Source organism: Hermetia illucens, chromosome 1 (genome assembly GCF_905115235.1).
Source record: "Hermetia illucens chromosome 1, iHerIll2.2.curated.20191125, whole genome shotgun sequence".
Lineage (NCBI taxonomy): Eukaryota > Metazoa > Arthropoda > Insecta > Diptera > Stratiomyidae > Hermetia > Hermetia illucens.
Genome location: NC_051849.1, coordinates 65,604,642 through 65,623,313, shown reverse-complemented (window position 1 = coordinate 65,623,313; position 18,672 = coordinate 65,604,642). Strand labels below are relative to the sequence as shown.

The following is an 18,672-nucleotide window of genomic DNA, read 5'->3' as shown; positions in this document are numbered from 1 at the left end:
CACCCACCTCATAAGAGATTTGCGGCCGTTTTTCAATCGAAAGCACGATGTTCACAATTACCCAAATCAGCTACTCAGTGAGCATGGGTATGTTCAATGTGACCTGCACACAATTCGAAAATTACGGTCACCCGTATTTATTGCAAGGACGTGGTGGCTAATAGCCTACCACACGTTTTCCTTTTGCAGAGGGTGAGACTGCCATCACCATTCGATAGAAAGGTGACAAATGATACCATAATTCAGGTCATGCTGATGTAGCAGGTCGAGGAAATGTAGCACGTTTCACTCCAAGCATTCTTAAGGCGAAATTGAGGCAAATCGATAGGAAAGGTTTGGCTTCTACACTGGCTTGTTGTTCCTGATTTGAAGTCCTAGATACAATCTATCACTTTGTTCTTAATTAAATTCACTACCCTTCCAAAAAAAACAAAGCTGAAAAACATATGTACATCACGTAGTAATGATTCTGGCACGCATCTTTGGGGACACCTGTTTTGATGGATTGGTCAGGTTTTTTTTAGAATAGAGTTGTCTAATTATGCGAGCGGAGATTTGTTTTAGCAAATAAGGTAAGCATTTCGAAAGTTGTAATTTGTTGCGTTGCCAGTGATGTACCTTTTCCAGCTTCACTACGGTCCCAATTATTATTAATAGGCGCCAGGTTGGTGAATGTTATTATGGTCTTGCAAACATTCTGAAGAGAATGGACGGTGTCCGCTATCGAAATAAAACCTTTGTGGTTGCTTTGTATAGTTTTACAGGTGCGGTTTTTCGAAGGCGTCTGATAGTTGGTGATGAATAGAGGTGAATCGTTTCAACTCTGGGATAGACTTCATCGTTTCCGAGTTTCTTCGACGGTGATTTTTCGAAGGAAATTGGCAAATTTGAAGTGAAACACATTTAAATTCAATAACTTCACTACTTCCCTTTCTTTCACTATTGGTATTTATTATAGTCCCTTTCACGAAATGTTGCAATTCTCTGCAAAATCTCTTCAGTTTCACAATACCGTACATTATTGTTTGTAAAGAAAGAATTCCTTTTGTCAATTTGTACTTTAATACGATAAATAAATAAATGAAGGCGTAAATTTACTTTTGCATTTTTCAAGCTGATTTCTGGGCAAAAAATTCTGGTTATTCTTAAACTTGCTAAATCTACTTTGAAAAAATCAATAGTCCTGACCGTAAACATCCCTTGGTTTTGGAATATCCGTTACAATGTAATCAGCTGGCAGAAAATGGAACACTTTCTGCAGAAGGTCCAGCATTATATCCTCGATAGTCTTGGCTATGATTGGCTTCAACGAATCAGATGCCAGTTTCCAATTATCGTTCATAAATTTGTTCGTACTTTCCTCTAAATATCGAAAAAGAAAATTAACAAATTTGGTGAGAATTGAAATATAACAAACATCTACGAAAGAAAACTAATATTAATCGGTATATTCTATATTTAACCTATTTTAGATACAACGCGAGAGAATACAGTGCTCGTAAAAAATAAAGCCTTCCGTTGAATCCACATTTTCTAAAGATCTATTTTAAAAGATAATGCCAAACATTTCGTATAGATAAAAAAATTTAAATTTCCTAGTTAAGCAAAAAAATAATCTAATTATCTCTATTTTAAATGTGATCAATAGATACGATAAGTGGTGTTCTTGCTAGATGTGCTTGTCTTAGGGTGTGAAATGAATTCTTCCCTTGGATCCCCCTTTTCCCCAAACTCCAACTCGGGAACTAGACCTTTCATACCATTCGGGTAGTAATTGTATTGCCACTTTATTTTCAATCAAAATTGCAACTGTTTCTGACAATTTTCTAAATCAAATTCGAAATATTCTGCAAAAAATTTCACAATTTTCCAAACTAAGTTCGAACTTTTCCAAGCTAACTTCAGAAGTTTTCGTTTCAAAATCAGAATCAGGAGTAAATGTAGGTCAGGGAAATGAATTTTTCTATTTTGAATCCAGAATTTGTTTAAAATTTTTAGTATAAAGTTTCATACCAACTTCCTGACTGCTGAAAACAAAACCTTAATAAAATCGGTTTACTGTCTGTTTGTCTATCCGTCCGTCTGTCTGTCTAGTTAGAAAGAAGAAAATTATTGCATGCAGTGCGTAACATCGCTCTATGCTGAGTTTAAGAGCGAGTACATGCAAAAAGCATGTGTAAAAATTTATTTTATCAAATCTAAATCCTGTGATGTATCAAATAAAACTCGATCAGTTTTTTTTAAGCCGATTTTGGTTGACATTAGCTGAAAACGGGAGAAGTGAATTGGTCCGAAAAGGTCAATTATTTCAAGGACGCGTTCTCAAAAACTACCAAATCGGAAAATCATAATAACGGGTATATTCAACTTATATACATTACGAAATACAGATAAATGGAACAAGCGTGTAGCCACAATAAACAAAACCTTTCATAACTGAAGTGTCTAGGAGATATGACTATGGCAAAGTCTGAATTTTCAACACTTCCCCGGTGGGAAAAAAAGGAAGGGCAGAATATGTAAGAGGAAAGAAGAAAGGAAGATTCGAACTCTAACTTAAATAATTACCCCTTCAAAAGTCATGTACTTGAAAATGGAAATAGTTTCATGTCATAACTTAGGATAAAAAGAAGGTATGAAGAAAAAACCCTGTTGAATCGTGGAAGCCACTGCTCTTAGATAGTTGGTGCTTTAAATGGGGGTATTCTGGTATCGCCATGGTAAAGGCTGGTTTTCCAACCCCACCTGAGGCAAAAGAACGAAAAAATCTCCGCTTCCTATTCCCACTAAAGCCTATAGCAGAAACTACTAATGTATGCAAAGGGAAGAAAAAGATGTCCTTTACTAATCCCCCCCGCCCATATAGCAGTGACTACTCTTTAAAAAATGATGTCGGGCCGAAAAAGGGCTATATTCGGATCATTGGTAAAATTATTGGTAGGGCAATGATCGTAGCGATGTACAAGGACGGTTACCAAGGGGGGCTGCTCCTTTACCCCCACCCCATGCCTACCCAAACAGGCGCGGGCTTCTTTACTCATTAAAACGGGTAATTAACAGAATGAATGCAGTTAAATATTGCCTCCGGTAGAAGGAGAAAATAAAGAATTTCGACTACGCTTAACAGTTGAACAGGGCGAGCCTAAGTGTCCAAGCTGCATTGCAACACCGATGTAGCTCGATATCGGTGGCTTCTGGCTCCATGAAAGCACTTCGAAAATGTCTTCGTTGCAGGTGCTGTACGGAGCCATGCTTTAGGTGATGTTAGCTGAAACAGAACAGTTCATCAGGTCAATAGAGAACTTGAAAAAAGTCCTGTACGAATATGAGAAAGTAGAGTTGGTGACGATTTAAGCGAACAATATATCAAGCGGCATTTGTTGACATTTAATTGCAAACCAATAACAGAGTTCTAGAATATAGAATAGAAGTGAGCCGGAATGAATGCTTGTGGTACCTTAAAATTCATCAAACCAAACACTCCAGGTACAGTTAGGAAGCGAACCATGTAATAAACGGTAGAGAAATATTGATGAGGTTGTGTAAGAAGCTGCGAAATAAAATTAAGCCAAAAATACGTATATTTTTGATTTTAAAAGGTCATAAAATAGAAACAACAAAATTTGTGAAGATATCCGCAGCTTTTCACAAAACGGAAAGAAATAAGGCAAGGTTCAATTATTCGAAATAATCAATAAAAAAATGCCTTAAAATTCAAATAGGAAATCAACGCTGAAATCAGTTTGAGAAATTCTTAATTTTGTTGGAGAAAATTCTGAATTTGACTTCCAAATATATATATAAAAATTATAATATAACACATATGTTTTCCTTACCAAGTGCTTTCAATCCATCGAAAAGATTATTCAAACGTAGTTTTAATCCTGTCAACTCATAGTCAATTTTAGTCTCCGTCACATTGTAAAATGTATGTCCACCTTTTTCATAGAGTCGGGTTTTCGCATTCATCACAACGCGCATATTTACTGCAACCAAATAATAAATGATTTAAAAATAAATGAAAAAACCTTCTGTCATTTAAGGATGAATTTTCTTGTAATTTACCTGGCTCTAGCCATAAACTTCCATGGCCGACCAGAGGGATTATCAAAATCTTTCCTTTCAAATCATATTGCGCATCGATTCGCATTTTGGGAAGGAATAGGGTAGTTATCCAACTGAAGTCTTTGGAGTTGACCCTAAAATGAAATTGGGGAAATTGGTTAAAATACTTAAAGTTACACGCAACTGGAACGATTCCTAAAAACAACAAAAAATCAAATATGCATACTTTGGCGACTACTTGCCGCCTTCATCAGTGCTTGAGTTTAAATGGGGAATTAAATCCAAAAGTGTTTTGTTCATATTCACTCTCCTAGGTATCAGGGGGGTAATCATCATTTGTTTCTTCCCCCAATTACATATCTCGCCAATGCAACAAATCTAATTTTCTTTACAAGTGTATTTCCTGATCAATTTAAAAAGCCACGGGTATCAGTTGCCTAGATCGCTATTGAGAAGTGCGTCTGTGGGAATTCTATAAATTTTCAAACTTGTAGCCACGTCTAACTTCCACGCATCTCTTACGTGCTTCACCAATCTTAGGTTCACCCTGAAAATAATGTGGTTATTTAGAACCATATGTTCCGCTACCTTCCATCTGAAGACTGTCACCTCCTTTTTTCCGCTAACTCTGCTTCCTTCAAATACTCTCCAAAACGTGTCGCTTCATTACTTTTGGTTTGTCCCTGTATACTTTTCTTCAACCTGCGCAGAAAATGTCGTATATCCCGGACTTGGCTATTTGATCGATTAGATTATTGGTCGATTCCAGAAGGGTTTGGAGCTGGCTGATCCTGCTGCTGAAAACGACTATGTTTCCCCAGTTTCCGTTTCAACAAAAGGGGGATTTCGTTGAATTCCAAAGTTATTCTCCATCTAGGTTGTTGATTAAGAATCATTCTTTTGTTTACTGATCGACACGACAACCAAAGGTCAGATCGAAGTAAGTAATTCAGCTTGGCTTACTTACCCTCTTACTGACTGGCACCTGATGGGCTGTTCCTTAAGTCGGGCGTAGTAGCTCTAGCTCAACACGCCGCGATGAGTGTTTTCGGGCGAAACCCTTCGTTGAACAAATTACTGTGGAAGGATATAGCGGAAGGAAGCCTTTAATCTCCCGGAGAAGAACCTAAATTACAGCGAATACTAATAAACCCAAGACAACGAGTGTGATTTGAAGAAAAAGAAGTAACGTTGACTGTTAGGGCTTATCGTGTTTATTACAATTCAGTTTGCTTATTTTTTAGTAATGCCTACAGGGTATAGCGCGTATGCACACGTTCTTCTCACAAATGAATTTTTAGTCAATTCAAGTTCCGAATTTTCCTTAATGCATAATAACCAATTGCCAAGTTCAATTAGAGCGCTGGTGAGCTCTTGTGGATCAGGATGGTCTCCTACTGGCACGTGCGGACTGAGCGTCACATGCCTCTATACTTTGCCATTAATTTCGACGGTTCTAATTCTGTTTTTCGTGATCGCCCTTGTGTTCATTTTGAATCCGCGATTTCTTGCTGTGGTCGTGACTTGTTACCTTGAACAAGTCCTTCCTGAACTGCTTGATGATGTCAATGTCTAAAGCCCCGCGGTTCTTCCAAATTTTCAGAATATGATGGGCATTCATAAACAGCTTCTCCTAGTTACAGTGCTCGCTGATGTGTTTGAACACTTCTTTACCCCATTTACTAAGAGCGGTGTTGAGTTTATTCGGTGGAATATTATTGTTCGTGGTCACAACTTTAGTAAAATACTATTATTTTGTTATTTGTCGGCACTTTGTAAAAGCCACTAAATTTGGTCCACCATTTCAAACTATGTTAACGACAAACGTTTTGTTTTTTGGGCACCTGATGTTTGGTTGTTTGGGTCTTCCTCCAGTTTTTTCGTACCCTTTTGTTTCTCCGGACCTCTCCGGTATTATGGTTAGAGGTCAACTGTGATGACTGTATTATGGTCGACGGATTAATCTATGAATTTTACTCTTAATTGCTTGGTGCACGTCCCTCAATAAATTTGGATACATCAACAGCTCCAAACAAAACACAAGGGCCACTCTTGTAAGACGGATTTTTATTCAATAGTCCTTTTCTGCGACAAAGAGACCCTGTTTCCTGCCTCCACACATTTTGAATCCTTCGAGAACTCCTTCAGCCAATGCCCCTTACCGCCCCCAATTCTGAAGTTGATTTTAGAATCGCTAAGATTTTCCTCTCCTCTCTCGATTCTAAGGAACTTCCTTTACGGTCGCGTTGGGTAGGCATCATTATGCCTTTTGACGCCTATAGTCTTCCTCTGTATACATGCTTCTATTACAAGGAAGTTTGGTAGAACTTCGATTATTACCGAGTTATGACAATCTCGACTAATGCCGGATTTTACCAGTAAGTGCCTAGCATTTAGACTCGGACGATCCTATCTACTTAAAAACTAAAGGGGCGCTGATGGTAGCGGCCGGTGGTAGGTCAATGGGAGAATCCGTCGAGAACTCTCCGCAACATCGAGCGCGTTTACAGAATGGTGGACTTCTGCATGGTTCGAACCAGGCTGTGCGGAAGTCCTAAGTTTTGACGGATTTAGGTACAATACCTGTAGCTGACAATATTATGGGAACTACAACCACCCGCTCGAGATGCCAAATTCCTTTAATTTCCCTAGCCAATGGCTCATAGTTCACCTTCTTCTCCACATATTTTCGATGAATGTTCCTATTATGGGGGATATCAACATCAATAATATACGCGGTGCGACCTGTGTTGTCAACTAACAGTACTTCAGGCTTGTTGTGTAGAGTGTGGCGATCAGTCAGAACTTGCCGGTCCCAATATATGCTGCAAGCAGAACTATCAATTACTGCTTGCGACTCATATCGGTAAACCGGACATGTTCTCGCGATCATCCCATGCTTGTATGCAAGGTTTTGATGGATAACCTTACATACAGCATTATGCCTAGTGATGTATTGCACCGGTGCCAGAACAGTACAGCCAGGAATGAGATGGTCCAACGTCTCTAACGCCGAACTACACATTCTGCACTGGTCGTTCTCCACCCGTTCTTTCATGATGAGCTTTTTATAAGCTCGATGGTAACCACACCGTCCTGAATGGCACACATGAACCCCTCGTCTCAGCAAAGAGCACCCCACAACACAGCCATCTGTTCGACAAAAGCAAATCGACAACTGACTGCCAAAGACAATTCACGTGTTTACCGTACATTGCCTTCGACTTCCATTCATCGATCCGCTTTTGGCTCGATTTCACCCCACTCAGAGGATTGGAAGATCGATCCTTCAAATTAGGTGGAGTCAGCCCACAGCCCACAGCCTTAAAGACAGCCGCATGCAAGGAATTCGTCTGCTCTTTGCTGTAAAAATAAGCGCGCAGCGAGTCGACTTGGCGATGATGTTGTGCCGCCACGTCAACCATCCCCCTGCCTCCGATGTCACGAGGCAGGTTCATCCGCTCCACGGCAGACTTTGGATGATGCATTCGGAATTTGGACATAGTTGTCCGTATCCGCCGCTGGACGTTTTTCAGGTCGGTCTTTGTCCACGGCCAGTGAAGGGATGGCGAATACATTCAACGCGCTTATTTTATTCTTCTCCGAGAGATTCGGTTTCTGCACCAGCTTTACACGTCGGACGAATTCCGACAGCAGAGCATCCTTCAGATCACCAACTCGAGCATGGGTTCCTTGCAGAATTCCTAGGTACTTGTAGAAGCCTGTCTCGGTCACAGCTTCGATGTGGAGGTCACCAATCCTATGTCCGGCATGTGGCTCGTGATGACTTTTGCGGATGGCCTGGAATCGATACTTGTCTAATCCAAACTCCATCTGAATATCGCGGCTGAACATGTCTATTATTCGCAACAGATTTCTAAGATGGTCGTCAGTACCAGCATACAGCTTGATGTCATCTAAGTACATAAAGTGTGTCAGTTCGCACTTAGCACGCAGGCCATACTTTATTGCAAAACCATGCCCTCTAGCATCATTCAGTAGCCATGAAAGAGGATTCAGTGCCATACAAAACCAAAGGGAACTCAACAAATCCCCCTGGAAGGTGGCCCTCCGTATGCGGATGGGCTCTGAAGTCTTAGCATCCTCAGATGTATGCACTGATAAGGTGGTATGCCACCCTTCCATGACTGTCGCCGGAAACTTTATTAGTTTCGGATGAATGCGATACAGATGTAGGATATCGATTAGCCAGGTATGCGGGACACTTTCAAAAGCCTTGGCATAATTGATATAGCAACTAAAGAGGTTCCCTTGGCCTCTAGTTGCTTGCTATTATTATTATTAATGGTAGATTACATCACGCATCACATAAAGGTGAATGGACTGGCTTACCTAATGCATATGCACTATGAGTTTAAGTTCCGTATTTCTTTAGGACTACTAGCTCCCCTCATAAATGCGTACCATCAAAATTTCAAGTTACTTTGTTCTCGCCTGTTTTATGAAAGAGTGAGCCTAAATCCTTCATAACTTGGATTTGGAGATTGTAGTTAGTCTGACTGTTTCCGATAATTGGTCGATTAAAAGATTATTCATTAAGTACCTCAGGCTTATAGCTTATATGTGATAATAATGATAGCAGCTGAAAAATCTTTGGGTTTGTAAGTTTAGTCTGATGTCGAAAACTCGTGGCATTGCCTATATCGCGGATTTTTTTCGGGCATTCTTTTCACTAAAGTGTTAGTTCTAACCTAAACATACCCGGGATTTTTTTCAATTGAAACAAGCCTTTAGTCTGCCTTCTGTTCATTTTTAAACAAAATTGAATGCAAAAACAAAAACTAGCAAACGAAACGTGTGTAGTTTACGAGGTGAAGCATAGTAACTTCCACGCAGCTCTTGATATTTTCGCTCCATGAATTTAATCATGTTTTTCGCAATGCCGTGAAAGATGGATGATAAGAGATCAAAGTTTTAAATTTGCATACGTAGGCATAAGGATATGTCCTTCATTAGCTTTTATTACGAGTATCTTTCCAATTACCACTCGTACCCGTTCGCCACGCATGCTATGTATGTTTTACTGCTAGGAAATTTCCCTTGTTATATTCACTTACGTGAATACGATAGCAAACATATGTTAACGTAAATGGACAGTAATTATTCGTAGAAACCTATAAGTCTTCGTTATTTGCACAGATAGAAAACTCAACTAAATATGTCACTCAATCCAAAAAACGTACAATATACAACGTAAAGCATGTGCGATATCATCATTAGCTAAAATGATTTAAGGAGCAATTTATTGCTTCTTTAATGAATTCCGAAACTTGAAATTAATGCAATTTACTGTTCAGATATTCAAGAATAGAGAGGCAACTCATTACGGATAGACTTGAAATTAGCAAACACTTACTGGCTTTCTATAACTTTGACCTTGTCGAAGCCCCTGACAGTGACATCAGTTAATGTCGCGTTAATGCTAACCGGCCCGTTGCCTTGAAGTAGACGAATTTCGTCTATGCTGAGTGGATCGATGGACGGAAGCAGGTTCTTCACTTCTTCAATTCCTAAAAATTAATTAAGATAGAAATTAGACTTTTAATTATACTCATACATACACTTACCTTCAACCAATAGAGTAAAAAGTTGTTGAACTGTTTTTGTAGAACATTTAGTGAACTCGGGATCCGCGAGTTTACATGTTTGCAGATAATCCGCTGGAAGATATTAGTGATATTTTACATGCTTGGATTTTCTCTAATCTGTAGGAATCGGCCAACCCATAACTTTCTTTTGCAGGACCATAGGTGATAATCTTGGAATTGTTTAATATTTCTTTATAGCCGAATTTTTCAAAATACCGTGTTTCTGTATATGCAGTTGGCTTCTAGCCAGACGAAGAGTAAAAGCTCTTAGCCTCGAATGCAACCAAAATAATTTGCAGCTCTCTAAAAATTTGTGATTCTCTGTCGAGATTTGGTCGCTGAAAATATTGGCCTCATTCAAGGGATACCTTTATTTGATCTCCGTTATAATAAGCGTTTTCGTAAAAATTTTCAATCAATCAATCAGGTCATCCTCCTCTATATTCCTGACTGCGAACCACGATGAGGGTGATTTTAATCGTACCCTCCAGATGGTTCAAAGGCTCCCTGCACTGCGCTACCAACCTATATTGGCAATGAATACAAGTCTTAGTGACCAGTTAACTTCAGAAGGACTGTGCCATGCTTGAGTCTCAACCCAAATCCTAACCCTCGACAGATCTTGAGTATTGCTTCGAATTGACCGACGAATCCTAGAAGGCAGAACGACTCGACACCACTTTGCTTATCTGAGAATAAAGCTGCACCAATCCACAGACCATCTTTGATACGTCAGGAAAGAGTAGTGCATCATAAGGGTCTCAAGACATCGCCGGCCTTCCACTCTGCCTACAACAAAACTCCTATTGAAGCTCGACTTGTGTGTGGGGTAGTTTGTTGGGATGCTCAGACTTTCCGAGGGGCTTCGTAGAGGATATTGCTATGGCCGTAGGGCATGACTGCCCAACATCCAGATTCACACAGCACTGGACGATACAGTGTATTTAGTATGGCATCCGCATCCGCAACACGCAAAGTCCCAGTAGTACTTGGGCATGTAATTGTTTGGACCCCACTATGGTTGGTTCTACTGTATTTCAAACTCAGCGCGCCAGCCACCACACAATAAACATGTAAGTTAGGATATAAAATAAACCATCCCCCTTCTGAAAGTCCATCTGCTTACTGCATGGAAAGCTTTGCTCTCACTTTTATTTTTAGTCTCCAATTTAACTGAAAACAAAGGATCAGACCCAGATATATTGAAAGCAGAGTCAATCTTTGTCCATTTAGTCTAAATCAGATTCGATTACCCTGGTTCGTAACATGGATACCATCCATTGTGTAAGAAAACCCTCCAGTCTAATTCTGGTCAGAGTTTCTTTGGTGGGCTTGATACTTACGTTTTTGCCCGCTCTATATCTTGAAAGGCAGGAAAGAGAGGATACTTGTAGTATAATGACTGTTCGGTCGTGCTAATTACCGGTGAACATCCTTAAGTGGATATGCAGCACGCGCTTTAGAGTCTTCAATATGGCCATGGAGCCAGCTATATCTAGTTAAGTAAAGGTAAAGACTTTCTCTCATTTTAGAAGCTCACTGAGAATCAAAAATACTTAAAATAAAATAGTTTTATTTTTCTATAATACAACAATAAGCATGAAGGGCCAAGAATGGGAACAGTTTGAAACAGTTTCAAATTCCAGTAACTTGAATTATCTTTTTGGAAAGTTCGTTAACCCACAAAATCATAACTAATTTATTTGGATGGGGACTGACCTCACGGCTTCGGCCTTTGGTAAATGAAAAGCTTTTCTGTTTCTCGAGCGCCAATGGTACCGAATGACCCCAGAATGGTCGCTTTCTCCTATTTGATTTGGTGGAGTGATTTAGTTAGTCTCTGGGGAGTACTCCTCTCGCTCTTGCCTGCTGTGTTTTTGTAATATGGAAAACTAAGTGGTCTACTCCAAATCCAGTGTCAGACTGCTACTATCCACAAGGCGCGACCTCTTGACCCGGAAGCCAATTTCTGACAGGAACTTGATTGCTTAAAACTTTAAGGAACGTCGGAATTGTACGTAGCTAATAAAAAAAAACGTCTTCAATATAGTGTAGAAAAATTCTTTTTATCAGCAAATACACCCAGCTGAGAAGAGGTTTTCATGAGGTGCCATTGTAATCTTGATGGGTGATCTAAATATCAAAGGTGAGCTTCTTTCATGACTTGCTCGGCCATGTGAACTATGGGATTGATGACCGTAACAACACCGGTGAAACTTTCATCACCTAGTTTTTGGAGGAACACTAATCAAACGCAGTGCCTGCGACAAAAATTGACTGCCCATATCACGGTCAGCAGTAGATTTAGAAGTTGTCCTCTGCATGTGTTGTGTTGCTGACATCGGTCCATAAGAGACCAGATATTTGCTTACCTTCACTTACGTATCGCCTCTACTTCTGTTGCAGGGAAGCAGTGCGTTAGCCCAAAAATTCAATATGGTCTTCATAATCCGACGATCGTCCAATATTGGAAAAATGTTCTCCCTGCACAAATAACAGATGATCAGTACTGAACCGACATTAAAAGTGCTTTCATCTTTGTTCAAATTGTCGACCATTTCCCAAAAAGGCGTAAAAAGACCCGAAAGTTGGAGGGGAATCGACAAACGTAAAGAATTGCTAACTTTGTTGGTGGCTACGTCCGGGAATTGCCGCGATGGGCTAGAACCCCATTACTGTGAAAAAGCATGAAAAGTGCAACATAGCGGACGCTGTGATAAAAGTCGCATTGTAGAGGGAAGTTGAGAAAGTAACACAAGTTACAATGGTTTCGCTATCGTACACTGCATCAGGTGGACTTAAACCTTACATCCACGATGATAAGCACCTGTGACGAGAGCACTCTACTATGGTTCTCAACCGTATAACATCGGGTGCAAGTCCACCTACCATTAATGTGCTCAAATAGAGAAAAGTCGCCGCCGTGGCGTAATCCGACCAAACTTTGCCATGCAGCTCCTGCAGTTTCTGCAGGGTTGTTACTTCCATTCATTGATCCAGCTCCCATTCATTGATCCAGCACTGTATCCAGTACTGATCGAACGGTAGATTCACTGAGAAACCCGCCCGAGAATATCGCCCGGCTTTGAGATGCCATCAAAAATGGTCTTTTCTCGGGTGTTACGTACTGAAATGGTTACTTAACATGACGCGCTCGAACTTCGACATCTTGCCAAATGCCAAAAAGTGCTATAGTGTACGCTGCGACAAAAAGGTCTTTATAATTGAGCTGGTCAAGGAAGTGAAAAAAACGCAGAAAGAAATGATATCAAAAAAGTATACCGCATCAGTGGTCAACTCCTCATCGGCGATGACGAGCTGCTGAAGAGGTGGAAATAACACCTCACCACGATTCTTAACCGTATTGGGTCCGGCGAAGTTTCGCCCTTCTAAATGAAATGGTTAGTCATCATAACATGCGGATGCGGACTGTTCCTCCAAGCATAAGCCAATTTATCTCGGCCATCAATGCACTCATAGGAGTAAAGCCGCTGGGTTCGACAGTTTCCCCGCAGAGTTATTTATCGCTGCACCTCCAGAGACCTTTTCCAAGGAATGGAAGAAGGAATGGAAAGGGTACCCTAAAATCTGACTGACTGCGGAATAGCGGAAGGAAATAGGTGAACGGAAGAAATTAAACGTTCTCTTGGGCTGCAAGGGATTTCGGGCGTGAAGCGTTCAAACTCTTCGAAGAAGCCAAAGTACAAAAAGCTGCAGAAAGAAATGATTTTAAAAAAGTATATCGCGTAAGTGGTCGATTCCTCATCCGCGATGACGAGCTGCTGAAGAGATGGAAGGAATCATATTACATTCGGCGAAATTTCGCTTCTTCTAAATGAAATGGTTAGTCACCGTAACATGCGGATGCGAACTGTTCCTCCACGCAGAAGCAAAATCATCTCGGCCATCAATGCCCTCATAGGAGTAATGCCGCTGGGCGCGACATTTTCCCTTCAGAATTATTTGTCAATAAGCCTCCAGAGACCTTTTCCAGGGAATGGAAGAAGGGGATGATTGCCAAGAAGATCGCCCGTTTTGAATGTGGGGCTGAATGCAACAGCGAGCGATGACCCGGAGGTGTGATTGACGCGCTATACCCCACAATGGAGTAAATGGGAACCATGTATATATATATATTGAAAGTGATGGGCGCTTTTACTCGAAACCTTCAAGCCTTTATTTGTACCTTTCTCTGGCGTGCCACCATGGTACTCTGCCCAACAATTCTCGGAAGAAGAACGTTGTGTTGACTAGGTGCTGGTTCCTTTTTTTTGCAGTCACCATCTGGAACGGAAAATATGTAGACTTTGGTAGTAGAGTTGTCGTCGTTGTCCAGTGCGTACTATACAGCATTTGAAGTAGTATATATATAATGACGGCCCTGTGCATAACACTGCGCTGTTACCTTCTTTTGACCGTCTCTCTGTCAATATCAAAATGTGGAACACGTTTTGGGATCAAAAACCGCATGTATATGTACGACGTCCTTTCTGTCAAAGACATAATAGTGGAACAAAATTCAAGCCGCTTCAGAATTCACGTAGAAAATCCAATCGGCAAAATGCGTATGATCCATTATCCAAATTCTCCTGTATTTGTCATACTAACATTCTATTATTCCTAGCGAAGTGTTGAATCACCATTTCACCTGTTTTCTGTTGCATTTGGAAGGTTCTGTTATAAGGTCAGCTCAAACGACATATCTTAACGTTCAGCATGGGAATTAATGTTCAAAAGACTTTTGAATCAAAGTGGGGCCTTCAAGTGGTATCCTGTCAGGGATAGTACTTGGTAGATTTGGTACGATACTTGATTCTCTCTCATTTCTTCAAACGCAGCAACATCATTAAGCCAAACTGTATCTGTTTTTTCCCTGAGACTTGAACTTCCACCAAACATTTCTAGATGCTGAAAAAGAGGCATGGGGATTCTGACCAATGAAGAAGTACCAGTTAAATGAATATTCAATAGGTGGTATAAACTGTCTTCTTAATTACCTAGTATTGAATCTTATGCATCTACCAAGTAAACTAAAGTTGTAATTGTTACTTTATAGTTGTTATTGTCATAGTAACGATAGTAAACATTTACACAATTAGAGGTTTGTATACCTAATTACTTTCTTATACTTCGCAATATGCTTCCTAAGGAACCCATAGAGAATAGAAACTTGTCAAAAGCCACTGGAAACTTCCTTTCTTATAATTTAATCACCTATATTCCGCCGATTTACATGCCATCGTAAGAAAACAGATCACCAACACCCCTACTTTCCTCTTCGAAACAATGCGCAGAGTTTAAATCTCGCCTCCACCGGCTCTTCACAGATTTCGCGAAAGCTTTCCATGACGTCAACATGGAGTTTATCTTGAGTTATCTGCGCAGGAAGGACATTCCGGATAATTAATAGCTATTATCGGGACGGCATACGAAGGCCCAGAATGTCATGTGCTGCATCGCGGTAAAATTTTAGGCGAATTTGAAGTTTAAAGTGGAGTTCAGCGGGGTTTTATTCTGTCGCCGATACTATTCCGTCTCGTAATCGATGACGTTCTTAATGCTGCCTTGTCCGGGGGACGTAGAGCGTTTCAGTGGTTCATCTCGTTTTCCCTCAATTTCGTCGACTACGCCTACGGCATCCGCTTATTCTCACACAAGTCATGGACCTTGGAGAAATTGCTTTGGATTTGGAGAATAAGACAAGGATAGTTGGATGAACATAAAGACCAACAAAGCCAAGGTCATCATCGTGAACTTCGTATTTACATTAATAGAAAGAACATTAAAGAAGTTTGCAACTTTGTCTAACTTGGTTCCGCTGCTTCTGCCGATTGCGGCAACGAGATGTAACCCGTGTGTTCTTTGCCTTGACTGTTTTGTCTAAACTCTAGGAAGGCAGATACCTCTGCGTCAACGTCAAATTGCGGTTGTTCTGCGCCAAAATGCCGTTTATGTGGAAGCAGCACATGAAGAGTAACCGTCGCTGTTACTCAAGAACTCGAAGCATTTGTTAACACCTGTCTCTGCCGCATCATCGGGGCATTCTAGTCCGACACAATCTTTAATACAGGACTTGCTTGGCAAACGGGTCAGATATCTATAGAAACGTTAACTAGAATACGAAAGCGATATTGGGTAGGTCACACTATACCACGCAATGCAAACCATTATCCCAGAGTAACTCGCCCTAAGAACAAATGGCATAGAACAGGTAATGAATACAGGCTTCTCGACGTACCTTGAGGAAGCCGAGGCAAATTTCACCGAACCAGTAATGATGGTGCGTAGATGTGATGGATGCCTCATTACCTCATTTAGAGGCCAACGGCAAGGAGGGTAGTAGGCTTTGCAAAAAACGGGTTTCCCTCAAAAATTGTGCACTCGAATGTCAAAAGCTGTCATTAATGAAAAAGTTGAGCTAATGAGCTAAGCCTTTCAATTAATTTTTTTTTTCAAATTCCCGAAATGATGGAATATTCTTTAAAAAAATATTAAAAGGAAGGGAAACTGAGCACATCGAGTTATTCTTCAAATTGGTGGTATTCGTATCTTTCAAATTGACATTCTGATCAATTAGCGATGGTAGTTAACACGAAAATTAATCATTCTCTAATTAATTCCAAACGACAGTATTATTTTCACAATTTTAACGCAATCTTCACTTTAGCTTGTACATGATATCATCTGGTCAGAAAAACGTGACCAAATACCTCACACTTCTCCTTGTCCTAAAGAACTGAAATTAATGCTTCAAGTAATTTAATGCAAATAGTTTAGTTTGTGCTTGTTTGCAGAACAATTAACATAACACAAAATTGCGTAACACGCTCCAACCGGTTCAGGCAATGTTTTAAAAGTCACAGGCGTTTATTTTTACAAACTGACTCTAGGAAACTTGGGAGAATTTGTTGGTGATTCTTCGCACTTTTACTTACGTTTGGTTTGTAAAAAATCATCTTGTCCCCAGCAAATATTTGTTAGAAATATATAAACTATGTAAATATTTTGAAACTTGAACATTTTTATAGTCGGTTCTCACGTTTATATTTATTAAGTATAATAAGTGGTTAGTTATTAGGAAAGCAAATTGTGTCCTTCACTGACTCCGGTATCACAAACTTCACTCCGCATGAAATCAACCCTTCGTTGGTCAACCAATTAAATCCGAAAGTGGACTGAAGATTAGGCTATGTCTGTTGACGCTTCCAGCCTGTTTCAAAGTTATATAATATCTGCACCCATCGGATACAAAATTTTCCACAGATTTTCCGAAGGAAAAAAAATAAATGTGGATATGCACCAGTAAAACACGTTCCTGTATTCAATCTGATCAGCGAATTACCACGCAATATCTATTAGAAATTGTAAGTGTAGCGATAGAGCCGCGATGGTGCTCAGTTATAAAGCACAAGAAATGAAGTGAACATTTTGTGCAACAATTTTTATAAGTTTCCATTTGGAAAATCATTTCAAAATATGGTATTGCTTTAAGGGGACGTAGCATACGCCGGTTTTTCACGAGATGGTTTAAATTGCTGCTTGCAGACTGCCTCTGGTTACTTGAAACATGACAAGAAGAGAATGGAGTAGAATAAAAGTAAGTCCCATTTTCACTAGATTTTTGCCATGAACGAAGTACAGCCTTTTCACCAACTTCGAATAGAACCCGGAAGCAACTATTTACGCTTTCGGAAATGATGACACATAAAACACAACCTGGTCTTACTTTGCAACAGTGGTCGCCATCTTCTTCCTATTGTTAAATTGTTGATTTTTTATCTAGCTATTCGACTACACTTCAGGTTCGCTACAATTAGTTCAGCAGGACCGTATAAAGTACGGATCAAATCACCCTCTCTTTGGAATTACTAGAAATGCCGCGTGTGATGGGCACAAATACAAAATCAGTTTCGTATCATTACAAGCGCAAAAATCAGAGCCTAGATACAGGCATCTTGGCTCAAAACTTCACCCTTTCGCTTGAGACATCGATGGGTAAACGCTCCCACCTTAACACCTGCTATGGTACTACTAATTGAGACCTTTCATTTGATTCCCAAGGCTATATTCGATGAAGAACCCCATTTCGTCTGCATGGGGACCCAACTTAAATTAGACTTAATTTAAAATAATGTTAGCCGCCACATCTACCTACCAAATTTCGTTATAATAGATATTACCGTCTCTGAGGAAAGTGCAAGTCTGCAGTGCAAGACAAATTTTAACAAAGTTTTGATTTCAACACAACCTTACAAACGCCAAAACATACTACGCAGGCAGTGGCAGGAAACTTACTCTTCAAGGTGCGAAAGAAATGATCCAAAGAAACGCTTGGGGGATTCTCACCCACTAAAAACTACCCCCAGTCTCTCCAGCCACGGTCATGTGGGTCCTCCATTTAGGTATAACTTGGCGGAGTGGGTTTGCCTTTAGCTACTCACGATTCTCGTCCTGTGAGCTTTCCTTCACCTTCCTTCCTTCAGCAACTCATTCTGTATTTTTGCAATTATGGAGGAAACCGTAAGTCAGCACCTCCGCAACTAAACTCTTGAGGTTCAAGTTCTTCCCAGTGCTTGATTCAGGTTCCTCCTCTCCATCGCGAGCCTTGGGCAGCGAAGCATGATCTGCATCCTCTAGTTTGCCACTCCACAAAGCGACGCAATTCGGCGAATGACCCAGCCCAAAACGTTATAGATAGTACCTGCAGCAACCACCGTGTCCCGTGTGGTACTGGGTAATGTGGTAGTTAGTGTGGTCTTCTACAGTGTTTAAAACACCAACATTTGAAAAATTCTTGTAAGTGCCGCTGTGGTGCTAGCCGCCTTTTGACATGAATACGGTAGGTCCCTAGAGCTTAGTTTGGCGTCAATTATTACCCCCAGGTACTTGATAGCTGAGCTTAGCGACGACCACATATCCGCCGACTTCCACCTTTTAATTTCTACGGTTCGTTATTAAGACCGCTTCCGTTTTTTCATCCGGCGGGATCAATTCGGTT

The 18,672-nt window shown here is 40.4% G+C and overlaps 2 protein-coding genes across 2 annotated transcripts in view; one reads left to right on the top strand and one right to left on the bottom strand.

Moving 5' to 3' along the window:
* The window catches only part of LOC119661284 (muscle-specific protein 20-like), a 166,904-nt gene that overhangs the window by 13,693 nt on the left and 134,539 nt on the right, over positions 1-18,672 (top strand). The gene's annotated exons all lie outside the window — the stretch shown is intronic.
* On the bottom strand, positions 955-17,076 carry LOC119661139 (circadian clock-controlled protein daywake-like). Its single transcript, XM_038070378.1, has 6 exons — positions 16,610-17,076; positions 9,654-9,746; positions 9,443-9,596; positions 4,066-4,199; positions 3,837-3,986; positions 955-1,362 (listed from the first exon to the last, which is right to left on the bottom strand). The coding sequence occupies exons 1-6, from the start codon at positions 16,692-16,694 to the stop codon at positions 1,175-1,177; spliced, it is 804 nt and encodes a 267-aa protein (XP_037926306.1). The 5' UTR covers positions 16,695-17,076; the 3' UTR covers positions 955-1,174.

Excerpts from the sequence above, each read along its gene's own strand:
- LOC119661139 (XM_038070378.1), bottom strand. The coding sequence starts at position 16,694 with ATGTTCAAGTTTCAAAATATTTACATAGTTTATATATTTCTAACAAAT. Across the intron at positions 4,200-9,442 it reads GTCAAAGTTATAGAAAGCCA|GGTCAACTCCAAAGACTTCA; the intron begins GTAAGTGTTTGC and ends ATTTCATTTTAG. Across the intron at positions 1,363-3,836 it reads CGATGGATTGAAAGCACTTG|AGGAAAGTACGAACAAATTT; the intron begins GTAAGGAAAACA and ends TTCGATATTTAG.